General features: G+C 29.6%; 1 protein-coding gene across 5 annotated transcripts in view; it reads left to right on the forward strand.

Annotated features, from left to right (window-relative positions):
• Qtc (GRIP domain-containing protein quick-to-court) overlaps positions 1 to 22,900 on the forward strand; it is a 57,704-nt gene extending 34,804 nt beyond the window's left edge. Inside the window, exons 2-8 of one of the 5 annotated variants that reach the window (XM_076320396.1) lie at positions 1,750 to 2,281; positions 12,169 to 12,447; positions 16,214 to 16,759; positions 16,965 to 17,201; positions 17,432 to 17,527; positions 18,365 to 18,466; positions 22,350 to 22,900. In XM_076320396.1, coding sequence (XP_076176511.1) covers positions 1,790 to 2,281; positions 12,169 to 12,447; positions 16,214 to 16,759; positions 16,965 to 17,201; positions 17,432 to 17,527; positions 18,365 to 18,466; positions 22,350 to 22,559 — 1,962 coding nt within the window. In that variant the 5' untranslated portion in view covers positions 1,750 to 1,789 and the 3' untranslated portion in view covers positions 22,560 to 22,900. Of the gene's footprint in view, positions 1 to 1,749; positions 2,282 to 12,168; positions 12,448 to 16,213; positions 16,760 to 16,964; positions 17,202 to 17,431; positions 17,528 to 18,305; positions 18,850 to 22,349 lie in introns of those variants that run through there. The other 4 variants (XM_076320397.1, XM_076320398.1, XM_076320395.1 and 1 more) reach the window with 4 other exon arrangements.
• The last annotated feature ends 907 nt before the right edge of the window (positions 22,901 to 23,807 follow it).

Consider the following 23,807-nt stretch of genomic DNA (forward strand, 5'->3'; position numbering starts at 1 on the left):
AACATTAACACTTTGCGGGTCAATTATATTCCACATTAAACTTTCATATTTGGTGGGACGAAGCAAACAGGCGTAAAGTTTTTAGTCACACTCCATAAATTTCGATGAAAATAGTGAAAAAATTACGGACATATCATTTGAACACGTAAAGAAGATTCATTAAAATATAGGTCATACGAAACGAAAAGAACGTGTTAAAATAATTAAGTAAAATTAAAGTCACATTTTATATTTAACTTCCACAATTCTACTTAGCTGTCTGAAGTAATTTACATTACCTACTTTAGACTACATTTAAACAAAAATTATACTATTAATGTTTATATGGTAATTTATAAAATAAAAAGAATAATTTGTTTGTAAAGTATGCAACAAAGGTTATGCCAAACCTTAAGGGTAAGTAGTATTCATCGAAACTAACAAAGACAGTTTAATAAAAATGAGTCTAAAAATCATTCCTTTCCGTATTATAAAACATTTTCCTTAGTTAAGTGTTACTTCTTACTAGAGCCAGACTGCTTTTTTAGAATTACCTCATATTGCAACATACATTCTTCTCTTTAGAACTTATTAAAATACGTAATTTATCTAGGGTCATTTGAATATTATTGATAGAGATTGTGGGCAAGTATATGGATGACGTGTGTGTTTATTATTATACTTTCTTTAGACTTACTGTTGCCCCAGAACTCTTGAAAGCTCAAACAACTCTTAAAGAAGGAACACTTAAGCTTTAAATCACTATTTCATTTCTAAATCTACATTCTATCACTGCATCGTTACCAGTAAGTTTCTACATCGCCCACTAAATCTTTGCTAGTTCGTTTCGATAGCAGCATTATTGATTATTCGGATATCGAATCGCTTTTTACGCTTTTTTCTTCACAATGTCCGTACTTCGAGTTATTATGTGTTACAAAACTAAGATTCATTTTCAAAACTATCCATGACGTATTATTTTGTGTGGGGTACCTCATCTATACCATTTGTAACGAGTAGTGAAAAGCACAGTGGTGCTCGAAACCTTGCTACTTTATATACTCTGAGTTTAACCTTACAGTATTCCTTCCATTCAGGATACGAGTTTTCTGTGATCACCTGTGCCTGTAGACACTCGAAATTAATAACTTTACGTTTATTCTAAATACATTGATTATCACATCACTTTTCCATGTCTAGAAATGTTCTCGATATTTGTTCAAACGATAGTAAGAGAACTAGAAATATACCATAATTCAACGGCATGTCTTTTGTTTTATAACATTTCCAATGGTAAGTAACGTTATTGAAAAGCTCGCAAGTATGCTTGGATCATTCATTCTAAGCCTTTTAAAGAAACCTTCTAAGTTCGAAGCACCGGTCACCAGCGACCGTCATTGCAGTCAACATGTTAAAGGTGTTCCCACCTGGTTATCAATAAGCGTATTCAATTTTTCTCAGCAGGTGCTCTCCAAGCATGTATAGAAATCACAGAATACTAATCGATGCAAAATATCACCAAACACAACATTGCTCTTTAACTCGATGGTACATAATTCTTCAATCAGCAGCAGATAATTGAACATGTCTTATAACTCAGCAATCAATTATTTTCGGATCTACCTTTATCCGTTCTTTTCCTCTTCGTTCGAACGAATATTGCATTCTTCTTATGTGTGGCATAAGCTATTTCGCACATCCTGTAGAAATAAACGTGTGCTACTACTTTTCAACGAACAAAACTCAACGGAATGTGCTTTTCTTGTGCAGCTATTCGGCAAAGCAATGAGATAAGTTGTGGACCAACAGGATGGCTCGTCACGGTAGCGAAAGGTCCTTGCATTCCCTGCAATCGATGCATCCAGGATTCTCGCCCCGTGTAAACAACACCAATGAAGCTTCCGCGATGGAATTGGCACCGTCACCGTCAGCAACATGTACTGACGACAGTACGTTCAAGGTCAATGCCGATAGCAGCGTGGTTTGCACAACCCGAACTGCAACGGGTACCGTTCCATCACCCTCGATACCTTCGATATCCTCTCCGTGGGAGTCCCGTATACCACGTCCCTCGCCTACAGGTCTGCGTCGTTCGGTGAGCATGCGCATGCGCGGTGAACGGATTTCACCACATCAACCACCACCACTACCTAGTACCGTGGCCACCGCGGCTCTAGCGAGACAGCATCAGCAGCATCGTCGCTTGAACTTCCTGCAACACCAGCAACACCATCATCTGGACCATCGCATTTTTCCAGTCATCACGGAGAATGGAACTGAATCACCGCGACAACGATCTCTCGTGAGTATCGTTACACATATACCCGTTAATAATACCTTGTTTACATCGCTAGGAAAGTAATATGCGAGGCAGGTATACATCTTTGGTAGATATTACGTTTTACTCTTCGTTCGATGTAGATCGCAGATGCGTGTTGTGGTAATCGTATCTTATCGACTTCGTATTTGCGGTTCGTTTTTATTCTTACGCGTAACTTTAAACGCAGGCTGAAACATATTGGCACTTAGTAGTGTTTTATTTAACTACCTCAAAAATACTCGGAATTTGGAGTAAACGTGAACCGTTTTTCAGGTGTTGAAGGCAAAAAAGGCAACGACAACTGTGTAGAAATCGTTATAGTTGTATACTCGTATAGCCAACGTATGTAAGAGATGTTTCTATGAAAGAATATAAGTGAATCTTCAGTCAGTGCTATCATATGTCGTATCATCTTTCAGTTGTAGAAGTAGTCAGATATGATTACTGAGATAAGAGCAAAATGTTATTTTACTGTACGCAGTAATAACACTTTGGTAGAACATATACACCTGTGCACATACTTTTGTTCGTAAAATTGCAAAAAAGATATATCGACTTGAGACAATACTTTTGTTTGTTTTTAAGGTAAACATGATAGACGCTTGTAATTTTGAAATACATATAAAAGTAAAGTAACTAATAATGCCACTGTATACGCTACTTTTTACTCCGTCAACCATTTATACTTGCAAATGAATTAAAAATGAAGACAGAAATTTCACTGAAAATGTATGCCATTCAGTAATACAAGGATTTTGTTATGTACAACTTAAAGGTAGTATTATTCGATGATACAGTTACAAACGACCGTCAATTTCTCATTACGTTATTCTAATTCTAGTAATTCCTAAAATTTGTTGGAAAACGATTAAGATTTATATATATATATATATTTAATTTAAAGTAACTTCTATAGAACATTCCGGTTAATTTATTTTCAAAATCCACATAGGTGCATTATTGTTTACTTCGGTTTGTGCGCTCGAACGATCTGAATTGGCAGATAAACTTTTCTAATAACACTTTACTAGCTTAATGTTTATATAATTTGTTTAATAATGAAAATGTCGACACCTCGCCAGTGTTTATTATCTTTAGTGTATCATAACTTGAGGAGTAAACTCAAACAAACCGTTGGAATTAAAAGGCTGGATCATTAGATAAGCAACTTTCCATTTTCTCTCTTGTCCTAATAAGCAACTCATAATTAAAAAAGATTGCATCAATAGGTATGTGTGCCTTTACAAACGGAACGAGCAATTTTGCTTAACTCGGCGAGTTTAAAATGATTAATTATATTTAGGTGGAAAAAGTCAAGATAGGTAAGGAAAGAAAAGCGCACTCTGACCTTTTGCAACCTTGTGCGACGCCGCAAACGAAACCACCCTTGCACTACTTCTAGATCCTAGTGCTGTGAGAAAAGTGATTGTGGTCAATACTGATTGTTGCTTTAAGGCGAATTCACATTGTTCATTTAAGTATCATTCAAGAAAATCGTTGGACAAAACAGTGACGAACACTTGATACCTTTATGCAAAATAATATTAATAGTAATATGTCTTTACTGGGTCAGAATCATATATAATATAAAATTAAGAATTGAATACAAAAATATTATATAAAAGTAAAGATATGTGTATCTGGTATGAAGGTAAGGTACAACTATATGCTGTTATTAACTCAACCTCGAACCTTAACCTAATCGAAACACATTGAAGAATATTTCAACGGACGGTCGACAGACAGATAGTGGAAATTAGCCTTAAATCCTAACGAACGAAATAGTATTTCAAATTACCTTTCTACGAAGGTAGAAGCAATACAAAATAATTGGAGATCTGTGTGAGTACAGTCATGGACATCGTTTCTTTAAAAGGAAGTCTGCTTTGTCGAAATTTCGACACATAAATCTGTAACGTAATAAAAACTCGCCCCATTAATTCTCTGAGAGTGTTGATTTTTATAGCTGATCGAGATTTCAACATATTTGCAATGTACGGTTACTTAATATAAGGACAGTGAGCGAAAAACTAAACATTTGCAATTACGGAACAGGGTATTCAGATAAATGCTTTCATTGTGATATTTCGAATTGTAACTCGACTGTTGCTAAATGAATAAAATTACTTATAGAGGAATTCACTTTAACAATGAAGAAATATATAAGTGACACAAGTATTCTATTTAAAACTATCTATCCAAAAATATTTGTTCTCTTCAAACTCTTGCACAGTAATACAAATTCTAAAAAGCGTTATTTTTGTTTTCCTTAACTGGAAAGAAACATTTTTAGTTTAATATTATATAGTTTAAAGTAGAACGCACAATAATGTGTGATTCTTCATACTGTATTTTTGTGAAAGCGCCAAGTAAATTTAAATTTGTTTGTCTTGAAAACATAGTCATTCTTGTGTCGAAATTTGAAGGAATATTCAAACTAATCAATACCGGGTTTTGCAGAGGAAAGTTACCGTATTTGGAACACATGTCTTCAAATAATATAATTGAATTTTTGAAAAAACATTGTACATCCTTGAAAAAAATGATAAATTCAAATAAGGTTCTCTTTCTTGAAACAATGATACTCTAGCTTGGACCATTCAGTACGGACTAAAAATAATTAAATTTCCTTGAAAAAAAAAGGACAAAACTGCAAATATAATACAAATTAAGCAATATTAAACATATCACGTAGTATTTAATTTTTTTTGCGATTCATTCAGTTACAATTTATATAAACTACACAATATTTAAGATAATAACTGATTGAGTTTTGATAAGAGTTCAAATAACATTTCAAATATTGGATATCTACAAAATTTTTATTTGTCGAAACATAAAACTGTGTAGGTAACAAGTTGTCTTTCAAACTTAGCAAGTTTACCAAACAATTGAAAACAAATAACTCAAAATTGATTTCAGACTAGAATTTTAGAACGATGACAGCACCTTGAACTCGAACAAATGGACCTTCTAAAAAAATAATGTAATGATTTATTACGTACAGCAGGATGATTGTAAACCTTTCAAACTGTTGTTTAAATGTTTGACCACAACCAAAACAACGTTTTCGCTAACTCCCAACTACGATTGATTGTAGGAAGACATTGAGTGCGAATTAAACAAGAAAAATTATCCCAAAATTTCAAATTACAACACTGGTCTAATGCACGATAACAACGCTCAATGAAACCATTAGAGAAACAATTAGAAAAACACAATATAATACAAATTCAATAACAAAACTTTTCTCAGCATTTTATTTGTCTATTTGTTATGAAAGTTGTTTCAAATTTGACCGTGAACTCGTGGTTTAAAGTTTGCTGAAACGTCGGGAAATAATCATCAGACAATAATAATAGTAGTTTATCTAATTTTTCCAAATACTGCAACGCGAGTTTTTATATTATTTTACTTTACACGAAATTATACAGAGTATTTACGAATTCGTGTTCCTAACTTCGCACTCGCCTAGTAGGTAAACGTTGAAATAAACGAGAAAGTATTAACAAGCGTAGGTTCAAAAAATAATGATTCCGAAGTAATGAAACGTTTTCAATAGATCTTCTCTGTTGGAGGTTTGAAAAATGTTGTATGCTCAATATAATTTCATTTTTCAGACATATTAAAAGTAAATACTTGTTAGTAAATAATTGATATCTTGCTATTTTTTGAGTTTACGTGAGCTTTAATGAAATGATTGAAGAATTTAAAACATTCTATACAAAGTGGTAAATTCTGAAGAACATGATGGTTACCGATCTATTTACAAGTGTCCAATAGTAGCGAAATTTCTGAGTTAATATCGTTTTTTCAGTTACAATCAATTCTCGAATAATAAAGTGAAAAAAAGAAAGGTAACCTTTGTATAACGCGGTTAATAAATATTGACTTAGATTAAAAATTGATGACAGTCTGAAATTTGAACGAAACGGATTAAAATAAAATTAATTACAAACAATGTGATAAGTCATACATAAAACGTGTAATATACAGTATTAACTTAAACATGGAAAAATTTGAACTGTGAATTTAATTTTGACAGTATTACTAATCTTTATAAGAAATGAACTCGAATGAACTGCTCGATGTGACTATTGCTTTTATATTCAAAAATTTTTATTTAAAAATGTGGTATTACGCTACTCTGTGTGGGAATCTTACTAAAACAATTTCGATTATTATAACATATATATCTGGCTTTTGTTAAACTAAACCAGAATTGAGGAAATTACGATCTTTTCTCGTATATTGCCAATCTTCATCGTTCATAAATTATGCATTCTCAAACGGTGCGTATTTTGGTTAATTAAAATAATAAAAGTAGATATGATATTACTTCCCTTCTTTGTGTTTTCTCTGCGAATATGTAGTAAGCGAATGAGTCAACAAGTACCATTTGAAATGAGTTGTTATTTATTGATTTTTGGGACAGCTGTTTCATATGTAATGTATTGTATTTAATTGAGTTTATCGAACAAAAGAGGAACCCAAATGCAAAATCTGCCATTCTATCTTTTCGATAGTTTATATTTTACCAGAATGTCAAAAGTATAAAGAAACAAATAAAATATTCAACCTTTCCAAATCCATTAAACAGCAGCTTAGCAGTGTAGAAACTTATAACAAAATTGCTGAATAATTCGCTAATCGTATAAAATGAATCACGCAAATGTGGTTACTAATACCTGACCTAAAAGTAAACATATAACTTGAAACAAAATGATTAAAAAAAAGGCATTTCACTTTTTTGTTGCATTATAATTTCCGAAATATCAGGGAATACTTGAATTTTTTTAAATAGTTCCATGCCTTATTTTTAGTTTTTATAGATAAAGTGTACAACCAACCAGTGCCAAAAAGTTCTTTACCCCTCAAACGAAACTAGCGTTTGAACTCTAAAAAAAGGTTACGATATCATGTGAAAAATATGCGAATGAAATGCTCGTGCAAAATAAATTCCATTAAAATGAAGCTAAATTTTTGTTAACGCACGAAACGATTTTTCTTATTAATATTTCTCATATTAATATTATAATAATACAGTATGCATCACTATTAGTTTAAATTTTTATAAGTTTAGGTCCAAGACATCTTTAGTGCAACGATTTTATGAAGTGTACAAAATCTTTATCATAGCTTTACTTGAAAACTGTTCTTGAATAGATTCTGCAAGCTTCGCAGCTTTACAGAAGAGTCTCGTGTCTTTCTACTCAATGGAGCCTTTGATTTTACCTTACTTTCAACCCAGACTTCCTACTAAATGTGCAAGAAAGCAAGCGACTGCTTAAGCTTGAAGTAACTCACCCTTAGGTCAACCATGTATAAAGACGATGAACAATCATCGTTTGTGTTTAAGCCGTTGAAAGCCAGTCGTGATACCTAGCAGCATATTTACTTACACAGTGTACGAAACTACAAACCAAATAATATTTTACCGTAACTGTTTATGATAATCCAACTGCAGTGAATAAAAAAGAAAATAATTAAGTAAGAACATTGTGAATTAGAAATTGTAGCTGTAAAAAAATTTTTCCTTGCATTTTGTCTTAATCTACATAACTCTTTTATTGATGCAATTAACGAATTGTTGTAAACAAATTATTTCAATTCATTTAACTAATAGAAAGTAAAAATTTAACACAAGAATCTAACATATAAATGTCATGTAGCATAATTTTAGACTTTCAAAATTTCGTCTATTTCTTTACATACGATAACTATCAACAAAAGTAAAATGTAATTTCCAAGATTTTAAAATTAACCTCAGTTTATTAAAGAAAAATTAATTCTCTTTTTTTATAATAAAAATTGTAAATAATAATAGAACCAAAGTTTTGTCCATTTTAAGAAATATGATCTTCAAACAACTTTTTCTTGAATTATTGTAGTTTTAAGAAAATTTTGACGTGCACAAGTATGTCATCTAGTATGAAGTGAAGATTATCGAATTATTTCTCCTTTGATATATTTTGGCCCGTTTAAGTGCATTTCACATATTATAAGATTGATCTCATACATTTGATACTATTTGCTATTCACACATCTCCTACAAATGGTACTGAACGCAAGAACTGCAGTAATAAACTTTGATATCGTACTTTACTTTTTCTAAGCAAAACGTTCAGAAACTCTTTCTTTATGAGATATAAATGCTTTTTATTTGAAAAGTATTTTATAAATGCTTATTACTTTCTTAAAGGAATTGCTGAAAATAATTTTCTTCCGGAATCGTACACGCTTCGAATTGATATTTCAAAGACTATCGAATACGTTCAACAATTCCTGGTGTATTTTGAATTCTGAACATACACCAACAACCGGTTTTTTTTAGTATTATCACACTATAAATATTACTATTGTCATAAACTAAACATTTCAGATATCACCATAAAAAAAAATCCAATGAAATTAAATCAGCATCAATTAGATGCAATTCTTATTTAGATATTCTTGAGCACAAACCGTATTCGAATGTTGCCAATTGTATGTCTTGCAGCAATATAAGAAGTTCATCTTCTAAATAATTTATATAATTTGTAGCATTAAGTGTAAGCGGAAAAATAACTAGCCCTATAAGAAAGTCTCTAATAATTCCAAGCCACACTTTACATAAAAATTAATATTCATGCCGAGATTCATCAATAGCATACAGATTTTCATACATCCACAATTGTTGATTCTGAAAATTTAGAATAGCAGCTCGCATAAATTTTACTTTATTTGTAAACAGCGTAAATATTTTAAAATTTGGTATTCTAATTCATTGGTGAAAATAACACTCATAAAAGATTACTCGTCGTTGATAATTCCACGCTAGCAAAAGTTTTTGTACTCGTTGTATGCGATACGAGTATAATGCACTTTCTTGTCAAATTCTGTATGCATTTTTGCGAAAAACATTTCGGATTTCTAATGCAATTTATTATACACTGAGTTTTCTTCGACTGTGGGGATTCGAACGTATGTACTTATTTTGTTTTCGGTTAATTAGAATAGATCAAAAAGATTCGGTTTCTCTAATTATAAGTCAAGAATGCATCAAACTAAATTCTTAACAGGATACCGTCTTTGCGGAAGTTTCTCGATGCGAACGCTGAGCTTCTCTACAGTTTCCGTTAGTTCGTCCATACGTAAAATGAATGTCTGCTCACTTGATGTTGAAATTACCCATCCTTAGTATTATGCAATACCTGTCTTCAATACTAATAATACTATCTTAACTATTAAATGTTTAAATGGAAACTGATTTATTAGGATATAAGCTGCACATGACAGTTCTCGTAATTCTACTCATAATGCTTATTCATGTAAAATTTCGAGGTAAATAAAGAACGTTTATATCTCGAAAAAAAAAATAATTTCCAGACTTGTGTTTATGTAACCATTTTTTAACCTTAAAAATAGTAAAACATCGTGCCAAAGTTTGACCACATATTTCTGAGACACCTTAGATAAGGAAGATTGAAGATAAAAGGAACAAATTTTAGTGTCTTTTTCCATTTTTTTTTTTTATTTAATTTTTTTTATTCATTTTACATTGTCCATAACTCAATATACTAAATAAGAGAAAAAGCTTTTGTGCAACTAAATTTATTTAGTTTTAACTCTATTTTTCTAATTAATCAATGATTTTTTATAAATAAATTTTTAGAAAGAAACTATGATACTCTTGATCTATTTATCAGAACTAGACGTAACATTGAAGTTGTAATATGAGATTAACGTGTGTATTGAATACAAAAATTGCATTCTTATAATACTCTTTGTTTGAATTAAAAGTTGAACAAAAAAATGAAATTTTTATTTGTTCATTGTAAAATATTATATTCCGTGATTAAAATTTTTATTTTTATTCAACGAACAACGAATAAAAAGTTGTTTATCTTCTATTCATTACTTTATCTGGATATAAATTTTTCCCATTTCTATTACAAAGTAAGTATTTACCCTCTAGGAACTACGTAAGACTGTTATTTAATCGGACTTATAAATGCACATTAACAAATTACTTTACTTCGAGGAAACCGCGCTTCGTAATTTTGATGGTGAAATCGGTTACATAACGACAAAAGTTATTATTACTATGAAAACGGATTTCGGAAACCTAAACGTTTATTCGTAACACTAGCCATTGCTCAAGAAATGTCTCAAAGACTTTACTACTTTTAGCACGATTCTTCCCTATAATGATGGTGGTGTCTTATATTCATTATTTGTGTATTTATTATTTTATTTATATTGCACTATTATTGTATGTGTTGTCTAGATTTTAAATAATGTAAGAGTATTCTATTATTTATATTCAAACTTCAAACTTAATTTGTTGAAAGTATAGCACTTAATATCATTAATTTCAATATTAACAAATATCCGTTAATGACAAAAAATTAATTTTCAAACTGAAATATAAAGAATAATAAAAGTAAAAATATATATAAACAACGAACAAAATTTACATTTTGGAGGAATGCATCCCTTGCTAGACAGCGTTTGCAGTTATTAATTAGAGTCATACATCAAAAAATAAAAGTCGCAAAAGTTTTAACATTAAATAATAATTTTAGTTGTTATTCAGTGAAAACAAATTATTAAACAATTTATTTGTTAGTCCTCTTCGGCGGTGAAATAAAGAGTTAATCTGAAATATAGTAAGAAAAAGTATGTTAGTATGAATAACTCTATATAAATTTGAAATATACTGAGGAAAAGTATGTTAGTGTAAGTAACTGTATGTTAGTCTGAAATATAATGAGGAAAAGTATATTGAGTGATGTAGTACAACCTAAACAAATTAGAATAGATTTGTATAAAAAATATTGAATAGTATTAAACTAACATTTCGTTTAACTATAGAAGAAAATGAACAAATAAATTGGTTGAAATATTCGATAATAAAGAACGAAATATCTTACATTAAATATCTCGTAAACTATTAACTGTCTGTCTACGTAGACTATTTCTTTAACACGATCTGAGGAATAAAAATGAAGGAGGTTAAGGTCTGATGGTCTTGCGGGACAAGGTATTGTACCGTCACAACCTATCCAACCGTATTTACGGTTACTATACGGTGTCATCGTCATAGCTTGAGTGATACTGGATGAAATAAACTGATAGTAAAGAAGATATAGGTAACGATAAAATTATAAGCATGACATTAGCAATATCTATTGACTAATATTTTCGTTTTATCTGTTTGCAAGGAGTCATACCTTTTTTCTTTGTACCGTCGTTCCACCTCAACATGTATTGTTTTTTATTTGTCAGTAATTAATGGGACTTGAATTTTTCTAAATCTACCACTCAAATATTAAGTATCCGGATATTCGTAATATTCGAATAATGTAATGTGAACCATAAATTAAGTACATCACACTTTTCCTTTCTTATTTCATAAATTTTATTAACGATATATTATTTAATATAATTAATTGAATAAAAAAAGACTAATAACGTATTTACATTTTTTAGCATAATCAGCCTTTTCTTGCAGTCATTGTCTTTCAGTTATAGAAAAGAAAAAATAATAATAGAATGATATTTGAATACTCGAATAAACAATGTATAACGATATATAATGATATTCAAATAATCCCAGCCCTACTCACCAACTTTTATGTCTTCAATCTAAATTGCATAAATACTTTCATACTTTGTGAATAATATAATAGTTTGTTTATAGAGAATAGTAAATTAATCTACAAAAAGGTATACTGTTATAAAATTATCGGTATTTGCGTGTGTCCACGTTTGTAATTAATATAGGAGTTAATAATAAAACCAAAGAAAGGGATCCGAACGAAAATATAATTGTGATTAAAAAATTGTATCATTAAACATTAATAGAATATTTATGTATTTTCTAGAGCCTTTCATTGACCCCGGCAAGGCCGCGAGTTGGACACGCGGCCTCTGGAGGATCAAGTATAGGAATTGCCGATGACAGCGATGCGGAAAGTGTAAAAAGTTACGGAAGTGTCTGTAGTACGGCAAGCGCCTGTGAGCATGCTACCTTTGCCTTCAACGGTACCACATGGTCCGGTAGATCAAGAAAGTATGTTGTTCACTGTTCCAATCATAACAGTGACAACGAGCAGTACCTCACCCCTACCCAAAGAGCAGCTAAACAAGTTAGGAAGTTTCAGGTAAGACTTGGAGTGTTTCTCTTTTTTTTTCTATCCACCATTGCTCCACTTGTAAAAAGATGAATTCTTAATTACTAATGTTACCAAACATTATACTAATTTATTAGGTTTCTAGGAAAAGTTTGTCGATTTTCAGATACACTCTTTACGATATTCTAACAAATACTTGGACCAATTTATAATATAATTTCCATTCTTTATATAACAATTTCAACTGTTTCCTAGTTTACAGGCAGTTCATTGATCTCGTTTAAATACAAATCTGTGTTTTTTAACCGAAAATATTCAAAGTCTGGAAACGAAAATTTCTCATAAGCACCACTGTCTGTCAACTTGTCGTGATTTCTGTCCATCATGTTATCATAAAATTATCCCCACCACTTCGCACAACTGCTTGAACAGAGCGCGCTTTAAATTTAACTACGTTACAGAAGCAAGACAAATAAAATCTTTTATTTTTTCCACTTTATTTACTTATAACTTCTAAATGTAACAGACTGCTTTAATCGAATCAAACATGATCGTAGAATTTAAATGATTTTAAGAGAAACGACCCGACATCTATGTAATTGAATAAGTAACTATTAGAAAAAATTAATCGTTTAAGTAATGTATCAAAAATTAATATAAATTTATACGGTAGTACTTCGTTGCATAAAATTGCATCGTATACGTTCTATTTCATATAATTGGAGATTTAGTGTTGCCATTTCACAAATCGATCTTTTCATCTCGAATTAAAACCGCGCATTGAAAGTGCCATTCGACGAAGAGACTGTATGAGATTGAATGAAAGCGAATGAGTTAGAGCAACAGCAAGTGAATATCCAATTACGATCGTTCGGCATCTCGCAATCGAGTACGATAACACATGTATTCAGAAAGTATTATCCACTAATGAAAATAATATTTTTTATAGTTTTGAGTATATCTTCATGAGAATATTGCTAATGGATTTCTAAGATTTTTCTTGTGAAAATAAGTCCACACATTACCTCATTCGGGGTGTGTTAAAATTATATGTTGCAATTAAAAACTTTCAATTACGTACAAATAAATAAAAGTAGACCGAAGACGGTCATGTTTGGATTTATTTGCATTGAAATAATTTTAACAGTCCACTAATAATTTGTGAATAATATTATAGTATTTCTCTCATGGAAATATATCAATAAATATAAATTTGATTGCTCTCGCTGAATAAGAAACAATAACGAGAATGATTTCATTTCATCCAGCTAAGGAAAAATTATTTGATATAACCGAGAAAATATTACATGTAATTTAAATAAATCAACTTCACACTTTAACATAGAAATATGGTCACATGTACACAATACATTACGATAATATTTACAAAAGTTTGCCCTAAAAATTCGTTTTATCGTAATTATCAATATCGATTATAAAAACAAGAAAAGCAACCTCGTAGGCGACATCTGGCGCATTGAATAAATTTAGTATTTTTGTATAAGCAGTTCTTTTGCATAATATTCCAAATATTTTTTACATAATACTGTATTACATACTCTATGCTTCTTTTAGTGTATAATTTGACATATTATTCGTAACTTATTGTGCATATGGAATCATATTTTCACGTTAGTGTATAAAGTTAATTTATTTAAAGTGCATATTTTCATGGCAAATTAATATATAATACACATATAATTGTAAATCATCGATTTCATTAAGTAATCGTATAAAAAAAACAAAATAATTAAAAACGGTGATAAAGTATATATTGTACATATAGAGAGAAAAAATTGCTAATTCATGGAGATTCAAAATACACGTCCTTGGAATTGGCATTCAGAAATGCTACTTAACATGACAATTTTCTGGAAAAATATTAAATAGTAGAATCTACGTGTTTGCTATGTTGTTATTCGTTATATTCACTAATTTTGTACGAAATTTGAACCAAATCGGTGAACCACCTTACACGAACACCTCTTGTGAGCAATAAAGAATATTACTTTTATAATATTAATAATATTACTTTCTGCGAAAATATATCAAAATTCCAAGAAGAATGCCGCTCAGGGTTCCTTAATTCTTTTCGTGTAAGCAGAAAGTCACCATCTACGACCTATGACACCAAAAAGCCTACAGAAGGCTCTTCTTGGGGCAGACATCTTGATTGGTACCGGAACTGGCGACCTGCTCGCACAGAAATAATTAATGGACCCCAGCGGTATTCTTCTCGAATGCCAACGGTACATATCTATGAATAAAACTGTAGACGCACTCTCGTCCTCGGTGTCCCTATGAAAAGTGTTACCAAATTATGGAATATTTTTCACCATTAATTCCTAATGTCGATATAAATTAAAAAAACATTTTCTATTTTGCAATCCGAGACTTCGTTATCGAGACATAAACAGTTAAAAAATGTAGTGCCAGTGCGTAGATTTTTTGGTTACAAGAGCACACGTTTTCAAAAATTAAAATAATTTTTTATTTCTCAACGTTTCAGGCAGATTCGTTCTATTCGGAAGACACTAACTTTTATGTTATAATTTTTAGTTTGTGTCTCTTAAAGAGGATCAGGAAATAATTAACTGAGATATAAATAGCACGTACCGATAGTCACATCATAACTCTCTTTAATGATGAAATCAAGTACATTGTGGATAGTTTGGAATTCTGACACTGTATGGATAAATATTTCAAGAAACGAAAGCAGTACTTTCAAATAATCTGACCGAGATTGTGTAGGTTCGAAATTTTTTACTATATTAACAAAAATTGTACGCGTTACATAACAACTTGAAACAAATGAATGTCGTGCATGATTTGAGTACTATTTGTGAAAAATTCAATTCTTCCAAACATCTACTTAAGTATAATACATACTGACATTTTCGAATCCTGCAAGTATTCATTCTGGAGTACGAATCTAGCTCATATATTGAATAGATAGAGTACGTTGCAAGTGCAGTTCATACTGCAAACAAAAGATGACACATCTTACATTTTCCCACATTTTGTATTATAAACTGAAAAAACAATAGATTTTGACGTGTCTAGTTGTATGCGCAACATACTAAGTAACGTTCATAATGCTTACTTAGATAAAATTTTATAAATGTAAGTATCATATTATTGTTCATAAGAGGGATAAACGAGGAAGAGAGTGAACAGGATACACCGAGAATGAGCGAAATGAAACATCAATGAGCGAGTGTCACATTACATACTCGAGCGGTTTTCAACCGAGTGTGAAAAAGCACGTACACAAGACAAGTCATCCTGTGATGAAAATTAGAAATTTTATATTTTACATTATATTTTTATCAGAGTATCATCGATAGATTGGCGAGGGTTTTTGCAACGAAAATGGCTTCGATTGCAAACTCATTCGAACTATTTATAAATATACGTGACATAAATGAGTTTTAAAAATATTCAATTAAGTACAATTAAAAATGATCCAAATAAAACCGTATCTGGACTTGTTTTCATTGGGTAAACTTCACCAATTTGTTGGCGATAATTTTGTAAAAATACAATGACAAATATAATGATTTTAATTATCATCAGTAGTCAGTCGCGCTAAAAAGCAAACAGGAATGATTCTTTTCCATTTAACCGGGGAAAAATTATTTCATATAATCGAGGACTACCGTGCACACATTTTACATTATTTACATAAAACCGACCAGACTTTAAAATGATTTTTAACAATTAATTCAAATTTGTTTTGTTACGTTAATAACCAAAAGCAGAAAATTAACACTCTCATCGAAACTGTTTTGTTCAGGCTTTATTAAAAGAAGCGCGAAAGGAGATCGAGGAGAAGGATCAGGAAATCTTTCGGTTAACGAAAGAGGTAGTGGAACTAAGATTATACAAAGCTGCTCTGAACAGTCCAGATGAGAGAACGGATAGTAGCGATGCTCTCACTGTACGAGAAAATAATCCTTTCTCGCCAGAATCCCCAACCAAGGATTTGCCGGTCGAAGGTACGCTCCAGAAAGTTGCAAGTCCAGATACTCCGGAAAAACGTGTTCACTCCGATTTACCTTCCTCTTTGGCGGACTCCGGCCATTTTGAAGATGGATCTATTCACTCGAAAGACTCGGTATATCTACCAGAAGTACAGCCTGAGACCATTATTATTGCCACAACGCCTAATAAAGTTGTTGAAGATAGTACTTCTGATACATATGCCAGATCGGCCGAAGAAACCCTAGAAAGAGATGAAGAGAGACGTAAATTGGTGACTCTTTACGAAAGTAGGATAGAGGAAATGCACCGTAGACACATCGACGAACTTCAAGAACTCAAGCAAAAACACAACGACAAGGTATGTTTACCGAAGCAAACATTTCAAAATCATTTAAAAACTTTCTTCTTTTATTGAAAATATATTTAAATTAGTGAACTATTTCCATCATACTTAAATTACATTTTCTGGCGAAAAAATTAACAATAATTGCGACATAAATTTATAAAACATGGATCGTAGAAATGGTTGAGAGAAGAAACTGAACTTTGCTTTTAAATTTCAGGTGGAAAGTTTGCTGAATCAATTGGCCGAAGTAAATACACGTTACTGTGAAGTGAGACCAAGCGTTGACGTCGCGGAGACTCGAGCTCAGGAATTAGAAGCGGAATTACAGGCTGTGAAAGCAGAACTCACCGAGAAAATGACTTTGTTAAACGAACAAGAGGAGAGGAATAAACAAATGTACCTGAAAATGTATGCCAAAGGTCAAGAAGCAGCTCGCATAGAGCAAGCTGATAAGGTAACATATATTTTACTAAAATTTTAAATGCATGTTAATTTAACATTTCTAGCAGAAGGTTTTTGGTCATACTTCCAAAATTTCTTTAATTTAATTACTTAGTGGAAACCAAAGGAAAAATTTAATAAAGTAACATTAAGCATCTAGACACAAATTTTAATCATTACGTTTTTTTAAATTTGCAACTGTAAACTGTAATCGATATTTGAGTTTCTTATGTGTGATTTCAGATACTTGAACACGCGCATCAAACACCACCAAAGGTTACTGTTGCAGAGCTACTTCAACAACTAACAGTTACACAAGCGGAATTAGAAAATATCAAGGTAAAGGTTTTTATTTCAACCGGTTTATTTACATCTTTACATTGTTAATATTACAATAGCGATATTACACGCGTTGCACATTAAAAACGAAATAATATAAATCTTTGTGCTTGACATCATTTACGACTGAAGCTTTATCTTTATGGCTATATAAAGTAGCATGAAATCCTTTTTTAACACAATATACTAAGATTTATTACAACAGTCATAATAACATTAAAATACATTATTGATTTTAAAAATCTATCTAATTATTTACAACAGTAAAATATATAAAAATTACTACCTATGGTTACTGTTTATAACACGGCCGGTAAATTTATTCTTGGATTCAAGTAATCTATTTTAATTGTTTGTAGATGTTGTTTATGTATCACATTGCTTTTCGTTAGACATTCCTGCCCCTTATTCCATCAATGTTTATCAATTTATACGCATTGATCCTACTTTCCTTCTATGTGGCATAATAAATAAACCATTTTTATACTTTCTCAAAAGAAATTCTAATTAAAATTTTATTTTAATCGTTTCTTAAACAATACAAATTAAGTAATGTCAAAAACATATATATGTTACTACTACATTTTTATGAATGATGAAACACAGATTCCAAGTTTTTTGGTAAAATAAATTCAAGAACTAGTTTTGAACATTTTTTAAAATATAATTGACAGGTCTGAGTAAAAATAGTATCAATATATGATTTAAATGCATAAAAATTAAAAGAGATACTATGTGGAAATCACTGTCGTGCATCACTTTCTGTGCGTTTCCGTAGTTCACGATTCTCTTGTACTAATGATGTGCCACTTTTTTTGGTCGCCGCTCACACTCCAGGACACAAGCTACTCGCCTGAACCTCACATTTCAGCCGATCGTAGCCAAACTTTATTAAGTGCTCAGGAGGCTGTTTCTCTCTGGGTCCTTGGCACACGTAAGGTCTGTATTTCTGCTGAACCGCCACGCGATGCAATTCTTACCCACTGTTACTTAAGCATCTGCGTTATACTCGTTCACATACCGGATGCACAAGCAATCTTTATTCTCCTCCCTCTTTTTCCTTTTTCTCTATTTCTGCCTTTTACAGATTCTTTTGCAAGACAATGTGCGTATCTTTATCATCTCAAGAATACTGTTTATGTGCAGAATGTCTGTATTTCTGTACATCTAATTAACTAACAAAGATATATACATAGTAGCTGATTTTGCAAACTTTATTCCTTAAGTAGGAAACCTCGTGCTTTTATGTACATGTTTGTATCCTACAGCCATACAAAATCATAATATCAATGTTGATATTATTTTCAATATTATTATTCATACTTTTTTGTAATTGTATTAACGTTTTTAAATAACAAATTTTTCTTATATATTTATACGGTGTGTATTTATATTATCTAAATATCTCTTTTATTTTTAATGACTTAAAAAACGTTTATGGCACAATTTAAATGGTTTTAAGAGAGAAATGCCATGCAAAAAAAACCTCTTTTCGATTTTTTTTTAAGATCATTAATAGTTTTTATCAGAGAAATGTGTGTTTTCTTTTATTTTATTTTATAGTGGATAAGAAAGTACATTTATGTATGTCTAAATGATAATGCAAACATCACCTTGGATTGTCTTGAATACCAAAAATGTGATTTTATAACGTAAAATTGTAAGACAATAATAAGATGGTATGTAAACTTACTGTTTATATTGTAAATACTCAAAATAATGTCGATTGACAGCGATATTGTCGACAACAACAAAGTGCTGAATCTTTTAAATTAAATTAATCAACCGTATGAACAAGGTCTGTTTTCCAACTGATTGCAAAAAGATCATTAATATATCTGTAAACGTCTCACAATGGCTTATCATTCAAAAGAAGGAAGGAAAGAATAAGAAAGATGTGTAGCAGAAACTAAACAGCAATATACAAAATTGGTAGGGGTAAGAATGAAAACATCAAAGATCTAAAACTATTTTGGTAACTTTAAAAAAATTAGGATACAAACAAAATTTTTCTTATACTATATTTCCCTTTCAAAACCATTTAAATTACACCACAAATCTTATTTGAGGAAGAAAAAATATATTTGGGTAACCTCCTTAAGCTTAAATAGCCTATATACGCATATTATTGTTTCAATTCATTTTTATGAAAACTATTCAACTGTCAGTTGGATATTAGAAACATTTTTTATTATATTATATATTTGTGTATCAGTCTTTTAAGCATGAATATAAATATCAAATAAATATGTAAATAGACTGATAAATAGTACGAATAAAAACATTTTAATCTTTTTCAAAAAAATAAGATAAATAATAATTACATTAATCTTAATTATTGCGTCAATTATTTATTGCAAATTTTATGCTGATATATTTTTATTTTTACCATTATACATCAGAATTCTGCATACTACTTCAATCTTTTTATAATTAAATTTTCTGACTAGTATTACTATTTTTACCATCATATTATTAATCTATAACTCTGAATGTTGACTACAGTAATAAATAAAAATTTTGGCACAACATAGTTTTTGATATATAAATGCTTATGACTATGAAAAACATTGAAGAGTTCATTTCATTTTATTTATTATTTATTTTATACATACCTTAATATTACCTAATATAATTTATACAACAATAATAACAAAAATACGTTTTCTAAACACTGTCTAGACTTTCAACACTTTGGAACACAGCACAAAATACAGTGTATCATTCATTTTATTTAGATAGAAATTTCAAATAATGAATAATTAGTTAACAACGTTTATTTGTTAATTATTGAATATTATTAAAATATTCAAATAAGAATTTAAATTTAAATTACAGAATTAAATTATCATATTTCACATTGAACAAATAAATGTCATAAACCAATGACTCTGCATTATATTTATCCATTGCTTATTATTTAATCAAAATTTTATCCATCTTTGTTCTTGAGGAATGCTTTATTGTCATTTCAAAATAAAGACTGGAGAACTCCTGATAATATTTCCCATTACTCATTTATTTAAATAATGAATTAAACGTGCAACAAAAAAGTTTAACAATACCTGAAAAATTGAAAAAAACAACTGAACTAAGACAAATAATATTAAATTTAATTCATAAAATATACAATAAAATATCAGTGGTAATAAAGAAAAATTGTTTGACTTTATAGTGACATAAAATGATTTGAAAACCAATGAGATGATCTCTATTGCATCTCAAGAGAGATTGCAATTACTCACCTTTGTAAAAGAAAAATAATGAATACAGTACAAATAGCCTTAAAATTAAATTTGATTGGAAATCAACGTTATGGTAAGATATGAATGATATACGAAAATGAGTTTAAAAACTAAGAATACTGCGCTTTATTAAATACTTTATTCACATAGTGCCAAAGAAGCTATATACATATAAATAAGATAAATCAAAAGAAAAGAAAATTTAATGTATTCAAATCAATTGATAATATCCTTATTTGAACAAAATCTGACTCAACTAAATGCAAGTTACTTTGATCCTACAGTATAACACACAGATGGTGAAATAATAGTTTAGGGTTGTTTTCTATTTTGGTTGCTTCTGAAGTAAGTAGACTGGTATTTAAATAGAACATAATGAATAAATAAACATATTTGAATATAGTGAATGAAATTTATTTAAAATACTAAATCTTTCAAGGAATTTTTATTTTCAATGTTTCAGCTTTTATTATTTGTTAATGAAGTCAATACCATATTGCTCACAATCTAAACACAATGTATGGAACAAAATTGGAAGAAAGAATGTATTATAAAAGATAGAATTACTAATACTAAATATTAAAAACGTTAAAACTTTATATTATTTGAGTGTGCCAATACTTTTGTCCATCTAGAAAATTACTAGAAAACGTATTATTATTATTTTTATATAATTTTATTTGTATTACTGGTTTTAATTACATAATTAACTAGAATATGCAAAATAAAGATTTATCAAAAAGTAAATTCAGCAATTCATTTTTCTTGTAGTTAAAAGCATTTATATTGTGAAAAGATAAATACTTATGCTGTATCAATACATTTATCCATCACTGTGTTCAGATTATTTTGTCATAAAGTATTTTTTTTGGTCATATATATAATAATGTTATGTATTTTTGAGTATAAAAATGAGTTTAATTAATGTCATATAATAGACATAACCATGTTATTATTTATTAAAAATAATAACTTGAAATACATATTAAGTAATAAATTTAAAGACTGTAGAGGCAGGAATTGGATCTATGTATTACCATTTAATAATTGTATTATGCAAACATTTTTGCAAAGAAATGTATTTATTATTAATTGCTTTGCCACAGCAATTGCATGCCAATTATTAAGCACATATGTAGTTGGTTCATATTATTATGCATTATTGTTATATTCTGGGAGACTATCATATACACTTGGAAGAAACAGCCTCTTATTATCCTTTAGTCGATGTAAGTTTGCACATGCTTAATCGTTACATCCTTGCACCATTGCATACAGTGTAAACATTTTAATAATATTAGATCTAGAAAACTATAAAGAATACAAACTGGATTTAAATTAATATATACAAACATTACTTTTAAGTCAATTTATAGGATTTACTTTTTTATTCACATATAGTTAAACAACGTTTTTAATTAATCACTTTTAATTTTTTTTTAATCATCATATCTGGATCTAATTTTCACAAAAATTCACCATTAAGGAATGTATATAATTGAAATACAGCACATGGGGTACAAAAAAAGAATCATTCATTATTTATCAATTATTAACGAAAATCATTTGTTCAACAGGCAATGTATCGACGTATCATTGAAGCAAGAAGTAATCAGGGTGCCCTTGATCCAGAAATCACTTTGCAGTTCCTAAAATCAGCGATTTATTATTTTCTAACTGACAAAGAAAATCACCATGGTCATCTAAATGCTATTGAAAGCATTCTAGGATTTACCGAGGCTGAGAAGCACAATATTGACAAAATACATCGATCAGCAAGAAAGTAATACATTGTACAACCTTTTAAATAGTAAATTTCATTACAGGTAGACATATGGTTTGAGACAACCCATTCTTCTCTGTTTCTAGTGGAAATCAATGCAAAAATACATGGTCAGGTACAAATCATACCTTAATTAGATTTATTTAGAATCAATACACAGAAATTGCAAGTTGTATATTTTTTAATATAGCAATATAGTATATAGTATGATATTGCTATATATTCGTCTTTGTATCTAAGGTACAAAGACTACAAAAATATCTGTATATTAACATAATATTAATTTTATTTGGGTAATATAGAATTTAAAATTATCTATTTTTTTAATTTAACTTCAAGCCTACTCTCTCAAGAAATAATATTTTATTTAAATTTTTATTGTCATTTTATATGATACATATATTGCAAAACTTATAAATCTCAAATTCAAGTATCACATTATTATTCTTACACACAGTGTTTAAAGTTATAGGTTGTATTTTTGTATAAAATGTAATATATTTAATTTCCTTTATTCATTTATTTGATCAACTATTAAATAAATGTATGTACTGGAAAGTCAAGAGCATGCAAATTCTGGCTAATACTTTATGCATGTGTACAATTATTTCTTTTAATTATAAAATATTTTCAGTATTTTTTCGGCAATATTATATGTACATTGCATACAAACATAGTAAATGTGTATAATGAAATTTATTGAATCAAGTTTTAATGAAATTGGCGCATACCCTATTCATTAAAAAAAATTTTTTTTTCAAAACCAATACTTTATAAAAAAACATGTGTATTACATTTTTTATATATTTTGTCAAAAGAAATCACCCTTTTCGAATTACACGACAAATTTTAAAACATGTTGTATGTATTTAACATTGGTTACAAACTATATAAATGTAAAATGTCATATATAAAAAATTTAGTTTTCCAAGCAAAAAAATTTTATATTAAACAATTATTTGGAAATGAAACTGAATTGAACTGAACTACATTTGGAAATCCTGACATCAATGTATCAATAAGAAGTTATAAATTATATTCTATACAATTTTTTAAATTATTTTCCAAAATGAAAAAGTATAATAGATTTTCTATAATATAGTATTCAAATGTAATGATAACATCTAAATGTTATCTATTAACCATTTGTCATAGTTACTCATTATCGAAAGTTTCTGTTAATAAGATTGGTTTAATCATAAATTTTGGTGTTTGCTATTAAATGTGGCACATTTATTATTATGCTTACAAT

Source organism: Ptiloglossa arizonensis, chromosome 9, assembly GCF_051014685.1.
Source record: "Ptiloglossa arizonensis isolate GNS036 chromosome 9, iyPtiAriz1_principal, whole genome shotgun sequence".
Classification (NCBI taxonomy): Eukaryota; Metazoa; Arthropoda; class Insecta; order Hymenoptera; family Colletidae; genus Ptiloglossa; species Ptiloglossa arizonensis.